At 39.0% G+C, this 23,442-nt stretch overlaps 1 protein-coding gene across 1 annotated transcript in view; it reads right to left on the bottom strand.

The window, feature by feature from the left end:
* Positions 1–21,448, bottom strand: part of SEPTIN7 (septin 7) — a 56,295-nt gene extending 34,847 nt beyond the window's left edge. The window contains exons 1-4 of the mRNA XM_056804728.1: positions 21,312–21,448; positions 7,750–7,792; positions 6,405–6,507; positions 1,549–1,655 (exon numbers count right to left, since the gene is read on the bottom strand). Of these exons, the coding sequence (XP_056660706.1) occupies positions 1,549–1,655; positions 6,405–6,507; positions 7,750–7,792; positions 21,312–21,448 (390 nt within the window). The remainder of the gene's footprint in view (positions 1–1,548; positions 1,656–6,404; positions 6,508–7,749; positions 7,793–21,311) is intronic.
* Positions 21,449–23,442: the final 1,994 nt, after the last annotated feature.

Genomic DNA, 23,442 nt, shown 5'->3' with positions numbered 1-23,442 from the left:
GCCATCTTAGGAGGAAATTAGACAAAATTACAAATTTCACAACTTTTGGTTGCTGAAACAATAAGGCCCTACTGTTGCTCTACATAAAAGATGAGGCAATGGTGTGTTTTCAGAAAACAACACTGGACAACACAAAATGTAGTTCTCAGTTGTGCTAAGCAATTCTCTCTCTTAATAATGTTTTTGACCAAGAACTATGGCTCAACTCGTTCTGCTTGACTCCAGGAAAAAGAGAAGTCATGGGTAGAAAATGGCAAAGGGACAAAACACGAAGGCTCGATTTAAAGAAATGCTTCTTAAAAACTGAGCTATTTTAAGTGTCTTCTAGCAAAAGCTGGGCAACAACTTACCAGGTTTCTCATTCAAATATGGGTTAGACAAGGTGGTCTCAGAGTCCCTTCTGAATCTGTATTTCTCTACAGTTTAGGGGAGAAGGGAAGGCCATGGAAGGAAAGATAGGGAAAGGAGGCACTTTATAATTTCATCAAGAATACAAGACTCTCCTATCTCCCTAGCTATCTAGATGTGTCCAATCCACATCCAATGTTACCGAGATCAGTTTTCATTGCAAAAACAAAGATAAATTTTGGTGAGAATCCCATTTAACATCTCAGGTTCTAATTCTGACAAGAAGGCAATAACACTTTTCACCAAAGAAAAGGCAAACAGAAGGAAAAGCCAACATCTTTACTTGCATGTGTCTGCAAATGTGCCTGACAGGAAAGAGAATTCAAATATTAAGAAAACCCTGAAATCACTTTATGAAAGAAATATTTGCCAGGTGAGTGTATTTGGGTGTCCCCAAGTTCATAAACCTCAAGAGAAGTCACCAAATGCCAGTACAGTTTGTGTCATGGGCTCCTTGGTGGTCAAATGGAACCCAGGGAATTCTCAGAATGCTTAATTGTAAATTGCAAATTCATTTTAAAATTCCCAGGATTACAAGAGGAACCAATTACATTGAAATGTTTCTCAGATATTAAAAAAAAAAAGTTCATAGATTCCAGGCTAAGAATTATATTTCTCCTCCATGGGTGATGTTCTAGTCCCATACAGCCTTTGATATGCTATTTGCTGGATCTGGATCACTGATCACTGAGGCTCTGGTCTAAGATCCAATGGAGCTATTATTTAGAATAAACCACTGTCATTACCAAATGGAGGTAGCATTTCTAGTTGAGGCACATCACTGCAAATACTTTCTAATTTCATTCCCAACATTTCACTACAAAATGCAAGTCAACTGGGCCTCTCATTTCTAATAATTCTCTACATGGCACTACAAAAGTGCTTTACCTACGCCGACTATTAAGAAAAAGAGAATTTATTAGAAACGGAACAGGATCTGGAAAGAATCAGGCATTCGATTAACTAACTTTATTCTGCCCAGGGGGCAACCACAGCGGATATAAAACAGTATTTTTAAGTCCCTTGAACATCAGAAATAAACAATTTCTCTGGGGCAATGCTTTCCAGAAGGTGGGCTGTCTATTTTGCAAGGAAACATAAATCAAATATCAAAACAACCCAAACTACAAATGTGCGTACCTGTACGGTCTTTTTAATTCTATGTGAAGGCCCTGGGTACTCTGAAGAATACAAGTCTGTTAGGAATAATGAGTTGATTAACGTTGACTTCCCCAATCCAGATTCTCCTAAAAGAAAACAAAAAGCAGGAGTCAGTAGTATTACCCCCCTGACACAAACACTCCTAAGCTGATCATCCAATGGGATCCCTTCGTAGGCCACACACATACAGCAAATCCATGAAACACCATTGTGGATAGCCATCTCAAGTGACTTGGTCTAGGATGCATATCTAGCTATCACTACACATTCCAATTTGAGACACTTTTGACAAGAATTTGGGGATGGAGAAGCAACTCAAAATGATCAGGGCAATCCCTTATGCAGCCATTCTATCATTGCATAAGGGCCGCCCCCACCATATCCCACACCCCACCATGGATTTTAGCTCCTTCAGTTCCTGCAAAGGACAGACAGGTCAGGTGCTACTTCCTATTACAGGTCTAGCCTGATCCTACCCAATTCTATGTGTTCCTTCCCTGCTGAAATGGGCCAGCATTCATTTATTTGGATAAATATAAAGGACATGGGATGTGGGTGGCATTACAAATCTCAGCTTTAAAACTATCTAAAAATGTAAGTCTGTTGGGAATGTGACATGATGTGGCAGAGAGTGGACACACTATTGGAGAAAATAAATAAAGCCCAGGAATCTTGACATCTTATTATAACAAGAGCAAAAGACAGAATCAAAATCCCAATTCTCAAGAAACTTATGTTCTAGTGGAGGAAGACAAGACAGAAAGAGGAGCTTCTGAAAAGCTGATGGCTGATATGGGATGGGAGGCAGTTGGCAAGAAGGAAAGGAAGTCTGGGGCTCAAGGCCCTGAAATGCTCATCTTGGAGGCAGTCATCAAACTAACTCATCAGGTTGAGGGAGATGGAGCCCAAAAGAAATCCCAGGGTAGATGGCAAACCTCACAGCAAGCAAAACTAGTTTGAAACCTTGGCAAGAAACTTAAACAGGCAAATAAACAAAGTCATCCCAAAGGCAGATAAAATAAAATGCAGGAGATGACAACCAAGTGATGTGGAAAAAGACTCCTACAGGTTTATCAACTTTTGACCAGGGAGTGTGGCTGCCATACTCCATGTCTAGATACTCCTAGAAGGAAGACAAAAGAAACACAAAAAGCTTGAATTTGAGTGTATGGAAAGGCATCCCCCAAAAGTGAGGGGTACAAGACCATCAGGTCACAGATTTTAGGTCAGAAGGAGACCTCTGGGGCCAATGATTCCAACCCCTCCATTTTGAAGATGAAGAAACTGAGAAACCAAGGGATCAAGTGATTTGTCTCCAGTCTCCTGGCCAATAATGAGCTAAACACATATCTTCTGGGTCTTAAATCCTACACCATTTAGCCTCTAATCAATTCACAAAGCACTTGAGGAAAAGTTATCATATGGGAAGAAAGCATCTTGAACCTTGCTCATCTTTTTAAAAGGGGGAGTGGACAGTCATTAAGTAAGGAACATGTGGGCTAATGAAAATGATATTCTATAATGATCTTTGTCTCACTGCAACAAACATTTATTCAACACGATGTGCCACAGACTGTGCTAAGCAGTAGGGGCACAAAGCTAATCCAAACTAGTCCCCGCTTTCAAGAAGCTGACATTCCACAGATTCTTTCCTGCCTCCTCCCAGCCCCTGTACTCTGCCCACTTGGGGTCTTGGGGGTCCCCAATTCTATCGAGCTGCCCCTCCCTATGTTCCTTTTCTTATCCCCTTACAGGTGAGCTGCTTTCTGCTCCCTATCATTCCATGGAATCTGCTCTCTCCAAGGCCACCAAGGACCAACCAGGCTCCTATACAATAGCCTGCTGTCTCCCCCTTCAGTCTCTTGACATCTTTTACATTAGCCATGACCTACTCTTGGACATTCTCTTTACCTTTAGCCTTTCCTTTACCCTATAACTAAGGAGGCAGAAGTGTGTTTGAGGTCCCTGAGCAGGCAGTTCTTATAATCCTTTGATGCGCTTTCCCTGTGCTCTGTCTTTGCAGCTAATTCCTAGCTCTCTCCCTAAGGCTGAGAGCTCTGCACACCCTGACAAGAGATCTCTCACTGGGCCTCTCTGTGGCATATCAAATGCAACAGATCGCAAACTGAACTTGCCACGCTACCCTCTCCCCATAAATCATGACACTGAGTTCTCTCCTCATAGCTAACTAGTAGCAATTTAATGCGTTGTTTCGCCCCAATCAAACAGAAGCCCCTAAAGGGCAGGGGACTATTCCTCGACATATACAATATATGCAAAGCCCTTTGGAACCATTTTAATTGAACTCAAAATGTGCAAGGATCCTGATATGCAGAGTGAGAACAGGAAAAGCTCAGTATTTTCAGACCAAGGCTGGATGAAGTGGCCACTGAGAGGGCTTTGAAGGGACAATTCTCAAGTTATCTGCCAACAGTCTGAAACAACAAAGCCTACTGACCTAGGAACAATATTCACCCAACTGCACACAACCTTTATGGGATTCATCCTGATATGGACAGAGTCAGGAACAAACACTTTTACAAGTAATAGTTTACAGTAAATCCCATCACTTTTACCATCTCTCATGTGGACTGAAAAGATGGCAATTACAAGATCTCCATGCAACTTGCAGTGGGTTTACAAAAAAGCATTGAATTTGGTAAGCCAGAACCCTACCTTTTATAAAAGGCTCTCTTGCAACCAGACGTGTCCCATTCCCACATGATCATTAGAGTTCTCAAAACACATGAACAGAAATATATTGTCAACAACCCAAGTTACAAACATCCAACGAGTGATGTATGTTCACTAAAGGAATTCAAAACCAAGTGTAATGGAAGAGGATCCGGGACAGTCTAAGTTGGGGATGGAGAGATCCTCCAAAAACTAGCTGAGAATGACACTGCCCTATTAGCAGGAAGCCTGGAAAGCCTCCTAGAAGAGATCTTTAGCTTTTCCCAAAGAAAGATGAAGAATGTCTACTGCACAGACTACAACTTGCAGCTAGATAGAAAACCTATGGTGTTTATCCAACAGTAGGCAAGGTGGAGACAGGAAGAATATAGACCAGCTGCCAGAATTAAACAGGAAGAAGAAAGACACAGCTGGATTGCCTTTTGGCAACTGAAAGGCTCCTTTAAGATGTCTCACTCAGTGTTGTTTTATGATTGCATGATATGGAACACACTAGTGTCCTCCGAATTCTTTTTTTTTTTAAACCCTTACCATCTGTGTTGGTATCACTTCTTAAAAGTGGCATGGGCTCGGCAATTGCAATTAAGTGAACTGCCCAGGGTCATATGGTGAGGAAAGTATCTGAACCAGATCCTCCTGACTCCAGGCCTGGCACTCTATCCACTGGGCTACTTAGTTGTCCCTGTCCTTAGCATCCAAAATGAGTACCACAAGCGGACAATGGAGAGGTACATGGGGAATATGAACAAAAGGCAATATATAACCCATCAGGCACTCAAAAAAGGGCGTGAAAGACAGCACCAAGGAAGGAAATAAAGGTCAAGAGATGGGCTGAACATTGTCAGAAGAGATCAAAACTCTCCAGCAAGCCACGGGACCCTTTTGTGGGGAGAAATCAGAGCCACACAGGATGAACAAGCAAGGACATGCAGAAATCTTCCTCGGTGAAAAGAGCATTTGAAGTGTTGAGAGCACAGGCCCATCTGAGAATATGTCAAAGAAACTAAAGGAACTCTTGAACATGTCAGAGTGATCCAGCTCTGAGGTGGTTGGTGGCACCCAGCAAGCCTAGAGTCAGGAAGACCATAGTCCAGGTATGAGGTGAAGCCCTAGACTAAGGCTCCATTTTTTTAATTTCTATTTTTATAGGAAAGAGCTCAGCCAAGAATCAGTCACATGATGTGAGCAGTCCCAAGAATGGGAACCTTGTGCAGATGAGACACCACCCCACCAGGAGAGAACCCTTCAATGGACAGGGATAAGGAAAACTGAATGAGCAGCCACAGATGTGTGTCAGACCCCAAGGCTTGAGCTGATGAGTTCATGGAGCCACTTGATTCACAGGCAAGGTTTTTTCTGGGTTTTTTTTGAAGCTGAAATCTCCTGAGTGTCAATGGGAATTATGCATGGGTACAAGGAGCTTCATCAGCAGTTCAATATCAGTTTTAAACAGTTTTTCACTGACCAGAGCATGCTATCTAAAACCCTATCCTCATCTTCAAAGTATGAACATTAGAAAATTATCCTAATGAAGGAGGCGGTCTGGTCTTCTCTTCTGGACTTGGGTTTGTTTCTTCCAAGTCTGCTACTGAGAAGGTCCCAAGGGAAGAGAAAAAAAGTCCTTCCCTCGTGGCTTCCCAGCTGTGGCAGGCCAGTCACCTGCACTAGACCTACCCCTTGTTGCCTATTGGGTGTCTGTCCACTGGCCAGCCTATGACATCTACCAAGATGATGCCCTAAGTCAGGGCTGTCAGTGTAGACCACTAGGCACCCCTGGGATTTTGAACACACACTGACATTTCCAAGGAGAGCCTCTGTACCTACCAGCCCAATGTACCTCGGATGGATCCTGGGCAATCCTCTGCCATGGCACAAATGTTTTACCCCGGAGATCACCTCAGTGCCCAAAGGGACTAAACTGTAATTTCTTTCCGTGTCTACTTCACTTTTTATCCTTGCCCTTCCCCAAACTCCCTCCACATCAATAACTTCCATCTTCTAAAATGCTTTCCTACAGAGGGAATTTTTATATTATATTCAAAAGTCTAAGTTAAAGAAGAGGAGAGGAAAGGAAAAATGTATTAAGTGCCAACTATGTGCCAGGCATATGGCTTACTTTAGTAACCAAAAAAGCATCTTACCTACTACCATAAGCGTGAATTCAAACCCTCTCTTCACAGATTTTCGGTATACTTGATTTGGGAGATTCGCAAATCCCACATAGCCTTCAAGGTTCTTCTGTTGCTGTTCATTGTTTTTATTTTTTAAAAGGAAAGAGAATAAAGTTAGTCATTAAAAAGCTTCTATTGCTATAAATCTCTCAATCCCTTCCTTAAAGCTATTTTTGAAAATTACATAACAAATCATTATTCACAACAAATCGCATCAATTTTTCATATCCAAAAAAAGGTCCTTATTAGAGAATAGCCCCACCAGGCACAAGGAATTGAGTTTCAGAGTTGATCTGAAATGTTTCAGCAGGGTGATTACCTCATAACAAAAGTAAAGAACCCCATCTATCTCAGGCCAATGATTGTACCTGACCAGCCTAAAAGGTTAGTCACAGTGAGATTGCCTGAACAACAGCAAACTGCTTGAATTTTTCGCCAAAAATTTAAATCTGTTGAGAATTATTTCTGTGCTCCTTTAATTATAAAGTCACTTGGCTCACAATAGCTTAATCCCTACAGGGTGCTTTTCTTGAAATTGAGCCTAGTCAAAAAGGAAAAACATAGCACTGAATTCTTAATAATTGGTTCCCATAAAACTGAAGGATTTTATAGCCAATGTCAAGTCAGTAACCCTATCTAGCAACTATGCTGGGGCAATGACTCTAAAGCCTGATGTTTCAGAAGATTCTGTTGTTCTTATCTTCAGGGAAATCAAATTTAATCAAGTGTCAAAGCCAGTTTTATTTCAATTTGTTAAAAATCTTCAACATCTCAAGTGGATGCATCCAACTGGAATTTGAATACTTCTAAAGGATTATAAAAATAAATGTGATCTTTCATCCTAAAGGCTTAAAATGATATCACATTGGTTATCTTTAGTCTTATGACTGGATTTCACCCAACTTGTTGACATTACTGTTATGATGAGAAAATATTAACTAGAATTTCATGTCATAAAATTCTTTGCTACTATCTTATTTCTACCTAGACTCAACATGAGAAAATTCGAACTTCAAACTCATTACCACCTTCTTCCTCCTGGCCCATTTTCCTTGTAACATTCACTAAGACATTTTAAATCCAAATTTCTTCTCCACTCAAATTTCTGAAATATTCTCATTTGGGGGGTTTTGAATATTCTGCATCATAATCCCGTATGAAAATCGACATCAACAGCTACAGTGCATGAAACTTCATTTAAATTTTTGCCTCAGCTCAATTTTCAAATAATTTTTCTGTTTAGTACTATGACTTCAGTTGCAGAAGGAGAAAATCTATTGTTTACATGACTAAAATAATCACATAGGATACTCACAGCTACTTTGTAAAGAATATTTCCATCATTCCAGTGTTCCAAATATCAGTGGAGTTATTTCCATAAAGCCATGGTAAAATGAGGAATTCCAAGAATGGTATGTTGCAAAATCAGGACAAGTATATAATCCAATGGAACAAAAAGCAAAAAGGGGGGGAAAAAAGGAAAGTTACTTACGTGTAATCATCAAATTAAACTCAAAATTATTTCAGTTAATTACAAAATAAACCACAATTATGCCAAAGGTAGCGACTTAATATTTTACTGTTGGCAAAAACATGAAACACTACATTTTCTTTTGAAATTTTTGTTACCAAAATGTTGATACCTTTTTCTTTTTTAAATAGTGAGTAGACTACCCTACTTGTCATTTCTCTCAGGGGGGAAAGGAAGTAAGGGAATGTATCAAAAGGTACAATAAAGTTACAATCCAAATTTAAAGCTCATGGAATACAGGAGTAGTTACTGACACCTCCCTCCCACCCCCTGCCCAGCAAAGAATCCTGGCACAGTGCTATTTTACAATCACGGGGCTAGACTAGGTGGGATCAGATAAATCCAGAAACTGTGGTTAAATTTATGAATGGGAATAGAGATAATAAAGGTCAGAAACTCAGACAAGTGACAATAAAGTAAACAAAGCTAAAGGCAGTTTATGAGGCATAAAACAAATGAACTAATGGTAAAAGGATAAGAAAAGAACATAAATGCAACTTTATTCAGCCAATTCCAGCTATGTAATAAACAATGGAGGCTATAACTTTCTTGTGTTAGGTGGGCAGTAACATCCCTTTGGAATAATAGCGTTACTATCGATATAGGGAAAGAACTAGGCTTGTGGTTTTATTGATGGAGAAATTCATTCCCTTGAATTAACTGAATTATGAATTCTTAGTAATTGAATTCTCCGCAACTTGGAAAAAAGCACAGAGCGCTGAGTGGTTAAGAGGGATGCTGGGCCAAGGTCAGAGGCAGAATACAAACCCATGCTTTTGGCCCTCTATGTACTACACACTACTAGAATACAGAGGCATTTTGACTTGGAAAACCCCCAAGCTAATAGTATCTATGTTTTATTGTATTACTGACTGTTCAGCTAAGCATTTCCCACTGCATTGTAATCTGCTTCAGGCCAGCTACAGCCTCTCCTCCTCCACTCTAGCACCTGATTTCACTTCCTGGCCTGAATGATTCAATCCAATGATATCTGAGCCCCTGAATTTAGGCCATGTTAACATAGGCAAGCCTAACCAGGCACTTCTATTCCCGCACATTGGCCCTCCCTCCTAGCAATTCCTAATCCAACAAATCATGGCTCTATAGAAACTCCTGCCTACTTGAAGTGCCGAGAATTTTGTATTTTACTACTACTATCTTGATGATGTGGGCTGGCAAGATCCTTTCGGAAAATAAAGAGTAATATTTCTCATACATTTAGGACTTATGGGATGATGCCTTTAAATAACTTGGACAGGGCTGATTAAGATTTAACCTTTTTATGTTATGAATCCAACTTTGGCCCTCTAGTGAAAACAAAAATTCAAAATATACAAAGGAAAACAATTATACAAAAATAATTATCAAAACATAACTATTGGAGGCAGCTGGGTGGCTAAATAGATAGTGCGGGGTCTGAAGATGGGAAGATTTAAGTTCAAATCCAGCCTCAAATACTTCCTAGCAATGTGACCTTGGAGAAGTCACTTAATCCATTTGCCTGAGTTTCCTCATCAGCAAAATGTGGATAATTGCAAAGTGCCAGACACATAATAATAAGCAAAACCAAAATGTCAGCTAAAACTGATTACAGTGGTCCCTCACCTATCGCAGGAGTTACGTTCCAAAGACCCTCGTGAGAGGTGAAAATCCGCAAAGTGGAGGTGTTGTATTTACTTTATTTATATATATTTTAAGACTTTATAAATCCTTCCCACTCTCCTATAAACCCTTTCTTCCACACTCTTATAAACATTTCATATGCTCTTAAACACTTTCTGAATGTATGAGCATAGTGTGGGAAAGCAAACAGACCAGTGATACAGCCACTGTGCTAATCAGCACCCAGGATACAGAACAGAGCCCTGTGGTTGGTCCCCTTTCATTCCATCAGCCAATAGTGTGCTGTATACAATCGCACGCTGGAAAACTTGTGTAAGCGGTAGTGGCATACTGCATTTCCATTGCATACAGTATGGTATTCATCTTCAAAATCCTGTGACATAGCAAAAACTTTATGATAAGAATTAGATACTTCTAAAAAAAAAAAAACCCCAGCAATAAGTGAACTGCAATATGGTACGGGATGACTGTTCTGAATATAGAGAAAAACTAAAACAAATTCATGGATGCCAGAACTGACTGGTCCTCTTCCTTGTCAAGATAAACCTCTGCCTGTACCAGAGACCCCATTTCATCTTGCCCTCTCCCTCATCCTGCTTCTTTTACCCCAATTCATTCTCTCCCTGTGTAACGGCTGCTTTTCTTGGTGCCTACAAACCCTTGTCTCTTCCATCCTTAAAAACCTCTCAACTCGATTAATGCACCCATCCCCACCATCAGCTATCAACCTTCTCTCCTTTTCATAGATAAACCCCTCAAAAAGGCAGTTCCACCCCTAACCCCAACAGATGCCTTTACTTTCTTCCCTCTCACCCTCTGTGTCCTGGTCTCCAACTTTATTTTGCTCTCTCTCAAGTTCCCAATCACCTCCTAATGGCAAATCTCCTGGCTTTTTCTCAGGCCTCATCCTTCTTGACCTCTCTGCAGCCTCTGACACTTTCCATCTCCTTTTCTCCTTGGTTCAGTCCTCTCCAGATTTTCCTGACACTGCCCTATCTCTTGTGGTTTTCTTCCTCTCTTTGACAGTTACTCCTCAGTCTCCTTTGCTGGCTCTTCATGTATCATGGACTCCATCTTCTCCCATTATCCTATTTCACTTGGACCTCCCATCCCATTTCAAACCGACTTCTCAGCCCTACACTTTCTGCTGACTTCCAAGCTCACATTTCCAATAAATTGGAGGTCTCTTAGACACATCCAAAACTGAATTTCTCTTCCAAAATTCCCTATTACTGTCCGGGGGCTACCATCAGGTCCCCAACTGTCATCGTTGATTCCTCATTCTTTCTCATTGGCATAGCCAATCTGCTACCAAGGTCTATCAATTTTTAACTTTGGACTATCCCTTGAATACACTTTCTCACTGCCATTACCCTCTTCAATTCATCATCAATTCACACCTGGACTACACAACTAGCCTGCTGGGCCTTATCCATCCACCACCTTAGCCAAGACATGTCCTGCCTTGTTCAATCAATTTTAGTGGCTCTCCCTCACTTCCAGAATTAAATCTAAAACCCTGTTTGGCATTGAAAGCCCATCATAATCGAACACATCCCCACACACTGTGCCGGTCTTCTTAAATGTTGTTCACCATCTCATGAATTCCAGGGCTCAGAGACACTGGGTTTTCTGCTCTTTCTGGAATACAACACTCCATCTCCCAACTCTATGCATTTTCACTGACTGTCTGCCTCCAACATACTTTCAAAATGAAGCTAAAATTCCACTCTACAAAAAGCTCTTCCTGACCCCCTTTAATGCAAGACCCCTTCCCTTTGTTGATTACCTCCCATCTCTCCCATGTATGTGTATACTTCCATCTGTGTACACATTCTGTACATAGCAGAGCTGTCTGCATGTTGTCTCTCCCCTTAGACTGTGGGCTCCTAAAGGGCAGGGTCTGTCTGCCTCTCTTTGGATCCCCAGCACTTAAATGCTTTGATTGACTTAACTGAATTCTATGAATGAGTTTCCTCCTGCTTTAAGTATTTAACCCAAACTCTACCTCTTACTGTATATGTAATGCAATGCCATGGCATAATGGATGCCAAAGAAAGATCTAGCTAAATATATGATCCACAAAGACTTACAATATGGCACCATATTAGTACATCTGTTTAATGCTTTTATCACAAGCAAGGAAGAGAAATTCCACCAGCCTGGAAACTCTCTAGGACGATATAAATATAAGCAAGTATCTATCCATCGTTACTTTATCATTATTGTCTCCAAGAATCTCCAAGCCACAGAGATACAGGAACAGGACATTTTACTCAATAAGCATTTGTTAGGTGCCCACTACATGGCAAGCACACTATCAAGCATTTGGGGATGCAAATAAGAAAAACTGTCCCTAAATATCAAGGAATTAAAACCCCATGGGGTAAGACAGTATGCAAAAGTTAAAAAGGGAGAGGGTATTGTGTGAACAGAACACCACTGATAAGAAGAGGTGACGTGAGTCATAGATCACATGAGTTCTTAGTTTTAGTTTAGTTTTGGACTTTTTAAGTCTTGAAACTTGCATCCTGAGCAGCTTGGGAGCATTCTGATGAAGCTAGGAGAATCATTCCCATAGTGCTTCAATCTTTGCAAAGTACTTCAGAGACCTCATTTAATCCTCACACAACCCTAGGAAAGGCAGGCTATTCTCATGCCCATCTAGCAAATGAGTCCAAGAAGTGAGAAGCTGAGGGTTATGGGTAGTAACAAAGGCAATTGTTCAGGGTAATTAAGTGTCTGAGAGAGAAATGGAAATCAGGTGAACTTCCTGACAACTGGTCCAACACTATTCTAAAAAGCTTAGGGTAATGACCAGGGCCATGGATTAAATGGGCTTGCTAGGTGGCACAGTGGCTAAAGAACCAAGTCTGAAGTCATCTTTTTGAGTTCAAATGTGGCCCCAGACCCTTACTAGATGACCCTGAGAGCAAATCACTTAACCCTATTTGCCTCAGTTCCTCCTCTGTAAAATGGAACAGGAAAGGACAAACTGCTCCAGTATCTTTGCCAAGAAGACCCCCAAAAGGTGTACACAATTGTGAACAACATGGTATAATTAGATTTTTCTCCCCAGGACTCTAAATCCCAGCTTCCTATGTTTCTTCTCACGTTCTGTGCTAACATACAGAGGATGTAAGTTTTGTGTAACTCCGCCCTCTCACTATCTCTTCCCATGATGGGGCTGCAAGTAGCTGGCTTTGGGCCAGGCAGAAGAACTTACTCACTCATGTGGTCTTATTTTTGTTAGATAATTAGGTTTTTATACTTCTATTTCCTTTTTAATTCTTACTTCAAGTGATTATTAATAAATCCCTTAAAATAATACTTGGAGTTCTTGGATATTGATTTAAATTTTATAGTGTGCTTTATACATCTGGAAAGAGAAAGCCTTCCCTCCCTGTGAATTCTAGTGCCTTCCCTCTATTAATTTTTTGCTATTTATCCTGTTTATAGTTTGTTTGTATGTATCTGTTGTCTCTCTCATTACAGGGAGAGCTCCTTAAGGGCAGGGATTGTCTTTTGCCTCTCTCTGGATTCTGAGCACTTACCCAGTGCCTGGTACATAGTAGGCATATAAAAAATATTTACTAATTAGCTCGCTGTAAGATTTGTCTTTCTAAGCTTAGAGAGGTTCAAATGGTCATGAGATCAAAGCATTTTGGATTGCCATAGCAACTATCTATCTACTAAGATATAGAGTGGCAGGGAATTTATTGGTGGGCCAAGAACTCATAACCAAAGGGATGGCTGGCTATTTTGAAGCTCTCTATAGTATTGGATCTAATTACATTTATATATAATAAGTTAAAATATCACCTGCAATAAACCTTCTAGATATATACCCAATCAGCAACATAGACACCAAAATACCAAGACCATCTTCAGAATCGAGAATGTACTCACTTATGCCTATGTAATATATAGGCAATATGCTTACCTCATGCCCATTTAATGCGGGCAAAGGCATGACACACAAAGATGTGGGGCTCATTTTTGTGGTTTTATTATGAACACTGCAAACAGTTGCAAACAGTAATCAGACTTTTTTCCTCATAAAATGGACTGTGCAAGACCACTTCACCATCCACCCATAATAAATGACTTGTCCAGAATCACATGGCAAGAAAGTTATCAGAAGTCAGATTTGAACCTAGGGTCTCCCAATCCCAGGCCTAGCATTCTACCCACTGTGCTACCTAGCTGCCCCAATAAGCAGTTATTAATTGTCTATCCCACCCTGCTGATCCTTAGCCTACCCTCTCACCTGACCCAAAGAGTACATAGTTGGAAAACTGAGGTCAGTGCTTGCCTGGATCTACCTACAAATACAGACCCACCTTAATTGGGGTCTTCACTACTTCCCATCCGTTTCCCCATTCAGAATGATTTGCACCCAACAACTTCAAATCTTCAAGACTCCAACTCCACCCCAACCCAACTCACAAAAGATGACCTCACTTCCTGCTTTATTGAAAAAGCCAAACAAAGATGATTTCATAAACAAGGCTGAAGTCAATTCATCTCAACCAGGCCAGTAAATCATTATAAACTATAGAGCTAAAGGGTTTAGAGATTTTAAAAAATGTAAAACTCAGAGATCATCCAAGCCAGACCCCTTAGAGATAACAAATATGGACACTTGAGGCCCAGCGAAATTTAGTGACTTGCTGAGGTCACTCAGGTTATACACATAAGGAGAAGAGCATGGGCTCTGGAACCCAGGTCCTAACTCCAAATGTCATGGCTATTTATTTTTGTTGTCTTGCCTATTAGAATTTAAGCTCCTAGTTAGTTGTAAGCTGATTCAACCATTCTGAAGAACAATTAGAACTATACCCCAAGGACTTTTAAATTGTGCAGAACCTTTGTCCCAACAATACCACTATAAGATCTGTATCCCAAAGAAAGCCAAAAAAGGGGAAAGGGCCTACTAGTACAAAAACACAGCAAAGAATTGAAAACTGCTCACCAATTGGTGAATGGTTAAATAAATTAGGACATATGATTGTGATGGAATATACTGTTATAAAAATTGAGCAGAAGGATTTCAGAAAATCTGAAAAGATTTAACAGGAACTGAGCAAAACCAGGAGGTCACTGTACAGAGAAACAGCATCCACTGTGAAAGACTTCACTATTCTCAGCAAGAGTGATCTAAGGCACTCCCAAAGACATGATGAAAAATGATATCCATCTCCAGAGAGAACTAATGGAGTCTAAATGTAGATTGAAGCAAACTATTAAAAAATTTTTTTCATGAATTTTTTACATGTGTTTTCCACAACATGACTAATATGGAAATGTTTTGCATGTATAAAACATATGTACCAAAATGGTATAACATTCAGATTTTTAAAGGAGAAACTAAAGGAACTTGAGGAAATCAATAGTAAAATTATACTAGTGATGGACCTCAATCTTCCCCTATCAGAAATAGATAAATCTAACCAAAAATAAATAGTAAAGGAAGTGAATGAAATTTTAGAAAAGTTAGATATAATAGATATCAGGAGAAAACTGAATAGGGATAAAAAAATATAGCTTCTTTTCAGCAGCACATGGTACATATACAAAGACTGACCATGTATTAGGGCATTAAAACTTTTTCAGATCATATGCAATAAAAATTATAATCAACAAGGATTCATGGAGAGGTAAATTAAAAGTTAATTGGAAACTAAATAATCTAATTCTTCAAAACAGGTGGGTCAAAGAACAAATGGTAAAAACAATCACAGATTTCACTGAAGGGAATGACAATAAGTAGACAACATATCAAAATTTATGGGATACAGCCAAAGCAGTATTGGGGGGGGAGGGGGAATTTATATCCCCAAGTGCCTATATCAATAAAATAGAGAAACAGCATATCAATGAATTGGGTGTGCAAATCAAAAAACAAACAAACAAACAAAACAAAACAAAACCAAAAAAAAAAAACTAGTAAAAGAACAAATTTTAAATCCACAGTTAAAGACTACATTGGAAATCCTAAAAAAAAAAAATCAAAGGAGAAATTAATAAAAGTAAAAGAACTATTGAACTAATAAGGTGAGGAGCTGGTTCTATGGGGTAAAAAAAAAGTATTGGTTAATTTGATTTAAAAAAAGAAGAAAATCAAATTAACAGTATCAAAAAGGAAAAAAGTGATTTCACCTCTAATAATGAGGAAATTAAATTATTAGGAGCTATTTCACCCAATTATATGACAATAAATCTGATAACTGAGGTCAAATGGATGAATATTTACAAAAATATAAATTGCCTAGATTAACAAAAGGGGAAAAAAATACTTAAATAATCCCATCTCAAAAAAAATTGAATAAGTCATCAATGAATTTTCCCAGAAAAAAAAATCCCATGCAGGGGCAGCTGGGTTGCTCAGTGGATTGAAAGCAAGGTCTAGAGATGGGAGGTCCTAGGTTCAAATCTGGCCTCAGTCACTTCAGACACTATTTTTGACAAAATAGGCAAAGAAGTCCTACCAAATTCTTTTTATGACACAAATATGGTGCTCATATCTAAGCAAGGAACACCAAAAACAAAGAAAGAAAATTACAGACCAATTTCCTTAATGAACATTGATGCAAAAATCTTAAGTAAAATACTAGTAAAGAGACTACATCAATATAGCACAAGGATTATTCATTATGACCAAGTGGGATTTATACCAGGATGCAAGGCTGGTTTAAAATTAGGAAAACCATCCACATAATTTACCATATCAAACCAACAGAAATCACATAATTATCTCAATAGATACGGAAAAATCCTTAGACAAAATACAAAACCCATTCCTACTGAAAACATTAAGAAAGCATAGGAATAAAAGGACCTTTTCTTAAAATAATACAGTATTTATTTAAAATCATCAGCAATATCATCTGCAATGGGGATAAGTTAGAAGCCTTCCCAATAAGATCAGGAATGAAGCAAAGATGCCCATTATCACCACTGTTATTTACTATGTACTAGAAATGCTATGTTTAGCAATTAAAAAGAAATTGAAAGAATTAAAGTAGGCAATAAACTATCACTCTTTCCAAATGATATAATGATATACTTGGAGAATCCTAGAAAATCAACTAAAAACTAGTTGTAGGATACAAAATAAAGTCACACAAATCTTCAGGATTCCTAAATTTCCAATAGAACAGCAGAAAATCACTTGAAACAATATAAAACATTTGGGAATCTACTTGTCGTGACAAATGGAATCATGTGAACATTTTGCACAAATAAAATTAGACTGAAACACTTGGAAAAACATTACTCATAGGTAGGCTGAGTTAATGTAATAAAAATTACAATCCTACCTAAATTAATTTACTTATTCACTGCCATACTTATCAAACTACCAAAAAGCTATTTTATAGAACCAGAAAAAATAAAAACCAAATTCATCTGAAAGAACAAAAAGTCATGAGTATCCAGAAAAATAATGGGGGGGGTGGGGGGGGGCGCTAGAAGTACCAGATCTTAAACTATACTATAGTACTATAAAGCAGTAATCATCAAAACAGGGTGGATCAATAGAATAGATTAGAGGTAAATGACCTCACTATTTAATAAAAACTTCTGGGAAAATTGGGAAAGAGTACAAAATTATGTTTAGATCAATATCTCACACCCTATACCAAGATAAGGTGAAAATAGGTATAAGATTTAAACACAAAGAATGACATTATAAGTAAATTATGGGAATGTAGAATGGTTTACCTGTCAGATCTACAGAGATGAATTTATGACCAAAAAAGAGATAAAAAGTTTACATTACAAAATGTAAAATGAATAATTTTGATTATATTAAATTTAAAAAATTTTTGAACAAATAAAATCAATGTAACCAAGATAAAAGGGAAGCAACAAACTGGGGAAATTTTTTATAACAAATTTCTCTGATATAAATTTCTCTTATCTCTCAAATAAATAAGAATCCAAGTCATTCCCCAATTGATAAATGGTCAAAGGATATGAATAGGCAGTTTTCAGATGAAATCAAAGCTATCAATAATCATATGAAAAAATGTTCTAAATCACTCTTAATTAGAGAAATGCAAATTAAAACAACTCTGAGCTACCATCTCACACCTATCGGATTGGCCAACATAACAATAAAGGAAAATAATAAATGTTGAAGAGAATATGGTAAAATTGGGACACTAATGTATTGCTATTGGAGTTGTGAATTGATCTAATCATTCTTGGAAGCATTTGGAATTATGCCCAAAGGGCTATAAAAAGAATGCATACCTTTTTGATACAGTAATGCCTCTGCTAGATCTGTATCCCAAAGAGGCCAAAAAAAAAAAAAAAGAAAAAGAAAAGGCAAAGGACCCATTTGTACAAAAATATTTATAGCTATGTTTTTTAATGGTGGCAAAGACTTGGAAACAAATGGACTGATGAACTGGAGGATTTCAGAAAGAACTGGAAACACCTATGTGAACTGATGTTGAGTGAAATAAGCAGAACCAGGAGTTCATTTTACACAATAACTGAAATATTATGGAACAATCAAATGTAATTGACTTTGCTACTAACAGCAATACAATGATCCAGGACAATTCTGAGGCACTATTGAAAAAGAATACGATCCACCTCTATAGAGAAAGAACTGTTAGGAGTATAAATACTGATTAAAACATAATTTATCACTTACTTATTTGGGTATATGATTTAGGGTTTGGTTTCATAAGAAATGAATAATGTGGAAATACTTTTTGTGTAACAATAAGGAATAACCAAGACTGAATTGCTTGTCAGCTCCAGGAGGAGGGGAAGGGGGAAAAGGGGGAGACAACATGAATCATTTCGTTTCGGAAACCTTATATGGAAATTTATTAAAACAACGATAAAACAAATATTATATATATATATATTATAAAAAGGAGAAAAAAAAAGAATTTAAGCTCCCTGAGGACAAGACTGCTTTGGTTTTCCTAGGGATCCTCAGCACTTAGCATCCACTTAATAAATGCTTGTTGAAGTTTTTCCCCAAAAAGATCTGCCAAAATCCCCAGGGGATCTCACTCATTTGGAGAGATGAGGGGGTTGAGAGAGGGATCCTCTCTACAGTGTGGACTGCTGCGCATTTGATTATGGATTGATTGGTTTTGCTGAAATTTTTTCTTCTTTACTTTTTCTACTTAAAAAAAATTCTGTTCGAAGGAATGGTTCTGTAAGTAAGGGAAGGAAGAGCATGGGGAAAATGTTGGGGATGTTACTCAGCAAGTATTTAAGTAAAAACAAGATATTTATAAGACTATATTAAAATGCTTGCTGACTGCTATACCAATCTAATCACCCTTCTCTCATAGAACATCTAGTCCACCTGTACATCAACAGCAATTCCTTCTACATAAAGATCTTCAATTTGGCATGTTCCAATTTTAGAAAGTTCCCAAATATAAGAATGTTTTCCCATATTTCAATCTTAACTCTTAACTCTCCAACCTCTATCACTACCTTATCAAGTCCTACATTTTGGGGTCAAAGTGAACAAGCTGAATCCCTCTTCCCCAAGATGGTGTTTCAGAAATGTCTCTGAGATAGGTTTAGCTATTATTTGCAATACAAGGATCCAGGACAATTCTAAAGGACTTATGACAAAGAATGCTATCCATCTCCAGAGAAAGAACTCTGGGAGTCAGAATGCAGATCAAATCAGACGATTTTTTCAATTGTCTATTTGGGTTTGTTTTGGGGTTTTGGTTTCATAAGATACTCACAAAAATATAGAAACACGTTTTGCATAATACATGTATAATTCAGATTGAATTGGCTGCCAGCACCAGGAAAGGGAAGGGGGAGCAGCTGGGTAGCTCAGTGGCTTGAGAGCCAAGCCTAGAGACGGGAGGTCCTAGGTTCAAATCTGGCCTCAGACACTTCTCAGCTGTGTGACCCTGGGCAAGTCACTTGACCCCCACTGCCTAGATCTTACCACTCTTCTGTCTTGGAGCCAATACAGAGTATTGACTCCAAGACGGAAGGTAGGGGTTTAAAAAAAAGGGGGGAGGGGGGTTCAATCACATAACTTTGGAAAACTTGTAGAACTGGGTAGAAATTTGTCATTACATGTAATTGGTAAATAAATTAATGAATGAATGAACAGATAGCTACGATGAGGAAAAAAATGCAGTCCTCCAAATGAATAGTTTTCCTCTTTTCTAACCTCAAAACTAAACAACTCTGGTTCCTTAAATTAACCCCTTATAGCACTTCTCTCACCATCCTGGTCAATATCTTCTGGCATGTATCAACCATCTATCCCTGCCAAATGTGCCAACCATCCAAAGTGACCACAATCCCCTACATAAGATACTACCTTAGCAGAGGACTTTTGTTCAGAAAATGTGGGAGATTATACTGGTTAGAAAAGCTACTTTTGGGCAATGCAGTGATCCTGAATAACCCAGAGGGATCTATGAGAAAGAACACTCTCCACATCCAGAGGAAAAACTGTGGGAATGGAAACACAGAAGAAAAGCAACTGCTTGACTACATGGGTCGAGGGGATGTGGCTGGGGAGGCAGACCCTAAATGAACATTGCAGTGCAAACACCAACAACATGGAAATGGGGTCTGATCAAGGACACAAGTAATACCCAGTGGAATTGTGAGTCAGCTACACAAAAGGTGGGGGGAGGGGAGGGAGGGAAAGAATGTGATTCTTGTAGCCAAGGAATACAGTTCTAAATTGACTAAATTAATTTTTAAGAAGAGCTGCTTTTGACCTATATGTAATATATACTGTACAACCCACTAGCATGTTTTTTTTTCTCATTCCCCACCCTAGATCTGTCTTTCCTCTCCCACTCACTCCCCTAACCCAATTCATAGCCAGGTAACATTAATTCTCTCTCTCCACCATCTTTATCTACCCTTATCTCCACTCAAGAGAGTCACCAGCTTCAGCTGAAGCTGTTCCCTCTCCTCTGAACTATAAGGACCTTTTAAAAAATATTCCTACCTTCTGTCTTAAAATAGATAGTAAGTATAAGTTCCAAGGCAGAAGAGCAGTAAAGGCTAGGGAACTGGAGTTAAGTGACTTGCCCAGGGTCACACAGGTAGGAAGTGTTTGAGGTCACATACCTAAGACCTGCTGTCTCCAGGCCTAGCTTTCTACCCACTGAGCAAACTCCAGTCATGTCATCAAGAGAAATAACCTCATTTGTGGAATAGACCCACAATCCCCATTTACTCTAGATGTAGAGTTATGATTAAAATATGGAGGAAAAATATTTCCCTACCAACTGCTGACCAGTTACTGCCATTGGGAATGCACCCTGTGCTGGTGCCCCTTCATCCATCTTCCAAGGGAGCAACCTTTGGGAAGATATGACCTACCAATTGCTTCTTCTGCAGCTCCAGCCTCCTTAGCAGCCACACAGAACTACTAAGTCAGTTGCCACCTTGGTACATTGCAAATGACTCAACACGAGAAACGGACATGGTTTTATAATTGGAAATTATATGAAAGATGATGCATTGCAATCTCCTTTGCTGCAACCCCCAATGAATCATTGGGCTTTGCCACCTGGCTGGCTTCTGGAACCAGAGACAGAGACACAGAGCCTTCCCCTATTAGAACGGGAGCTCCTTGCAAGCAGGCTCTGTCTTTCCCCTAGCACTTGAACAGTGCTTTCTACATACATGTCTGCACATAATACTCTGCCTACATGCATCTGCATGTCCTCCAGTGGTGCCAAACTCACCTCCCCAAAGCATCGGTCTGGCCCAGGCTCACTACCCTGGTTAAGAAATTTCCATGCTGCCTCTTGGATAAAATCTCCTCTCGCTGGCAGTCTGGCTCCAGGCTATCCAATAGGCCAATGAGGTTTGTTTCAGACATGCATGGGCTGGACAAGATGGCTTCTGAGATTCCATCCAATTCTAAAATTCTGGGAATTCCAGACCTATATCACATTACTCCCTTTCATGCATTCTGTCCAGCCTATTTGCTGCTTCCCAAACTTGGCATGCCGTCTCTCCCATGTGGCCCTCATACCTGGAATGTTTGCACTCTCACTTCCCTTACATGGTCCTCTTAGAATGCTTGTCTTCAATGCTCAGCTCCAGAGTCCTTTCTTCAGGAAAGCCCTTCCCAATTCATTCCCCTAGCTTTGGAGACTCCTTCATCCCACATCGCTTTCCATCTATTTAGGGATTTACCCATCTCCTCCCCCACTATCCCCAAGTGGAAGGGAAGCTCCTTAAGGACTTGAGAGCCAATTTTTCATCACTACATTCCTAGACTTCACCTAGCACCAAGGCATGTGCGATTATTTAAGTTTTTATGTAAGACGGTACAATAGACAGATTCAGCAATGTCTATACTCCACAACTTCCTACTAAAAATCTTGTCTCAAACACAGCCAACATAACTGACACTTGCTCCTACATAAATTCCTCTCCCATATAGCCTAAGGGAAAAGTGGAAGAATTTTACCATTTACATTTTTCAAATACTTCAAATATAATCTTCCCTTTGAAACAGCTAGATTCACACTCACCAAAGAGCCAACATGTTACAACATTCAAGTGATGCCATATCCTGAGTAATTTTAATTTAGTCTGGGTTCATGTTTGTTCTGAAAGCTCTTTCCCTCCCCATCCCAGGTGAGAAAAGGAGAGGGCATTCTGCCAGAGAGATTCTGCCAACAAACACCTATTAAGCCCCTTTCTGTGTAACCAACACAGAACTTCCAGATGCTTGTTCTCCTTTCTATTTTCCTAAACTAAATCTAGATGTCTGAACTTTAGTATCAAATTATTTTCACATTCTACTTTGATTAGAAGGTGGGTCTTTCAAGCATTCAGAGATTTTTTTTCTGACTTGAATTTGGTTGAATTCTCCTCAATCTGGTCTATTTCTAACTGTTCTGAGATAATTGTTCTTTAAAAAAAATTACCTGCTATATTCCTATCTCCATACTGCTAACAGTGTATAACTTCTTATCAATATTTTAACCAAAATTTTTCTAATGCAAGACCTGCTCCTGTCAAGAAGATAAAGTTTCAAATGTATTCAACGAATAAATCTGTTTCATCATATCATTAGATTAACCTCTCAAACCTAAATTTCACCCCACAGAGAATAAAATTCAATTTAATCTCCTATCAATCTACACACTCCCAAGCTAGAGATGACCAGAAAATCTTCCTACAACCAAAAGCCCAAGCACTTTCTTTAATATCTGTTGGCATAAAAAGAATTTTTCCTTAAAAAAAATAAGATAAAATAAAAAGAACTTCTTGGCCTATTGTATCTCCCTCTAAGTCGAATCAGAGTCATCTATTAGGAAAATGTGAAAGCCTAAATTAATTCAAAATTTTATGTTTAAATTAACTCACTGGAGAAAAGAAATGCTAAATCTTAGAAGTTGAACATATGGTCATCTGATGATTACCTGATCAAAGCAGATAGGCAAACATGTGCCCTACCCACGAAGAACCCACAATGAAAAGTAAACCATGTGCTTTGTCTAAGGTTCCCCTGACCATTATGGAAAGGGTACTGAATTTAGAATCAGAAGACCCGAGTTCAAATTCCATCCTTATGGGACACACGACAAACTGCTACTACTACTTCACTAGACCACTAATCACAGCCAGCAGAGGTGAAGTGACTGCCTGGGGTCACACAGTCAGGGTCGGAAGCAGGGCTGGATGCCAGGCCTTCCTAACTATCCACTACTTCACAACCACATGCCTAGAAGCAAGGAAAGGCTGACATGAACCAGGAATGGTGAAATGAGTAGAATCATGAAAACCAGCAAAAGGTTAATCATGGAAATGGGGGTAGAAGGGAAGAAGCTGGGGACCCAGCTTTATGGTCATTTTGTT

This window comes from Monodelphis domestica, chromosome 7 (assembly GCF_027887165.1).
Source record: "Monodelphis domestica isolate mMonDom1 chromosome 7, mMonDom1.pri, whole genome shotgun sequence".
Lineage (NCBI taxonomy): Eukaryota > Metazoa > Chordata > Mammalia > Didelphimorphia > Didelphidae > Monodelphis > Monodelphis domestica.
The sequence above is the reverse complement of the archived record's forward strand: the minus strand, read 5'-3'. Positions and strand labels throughout refer to the sequence as shown.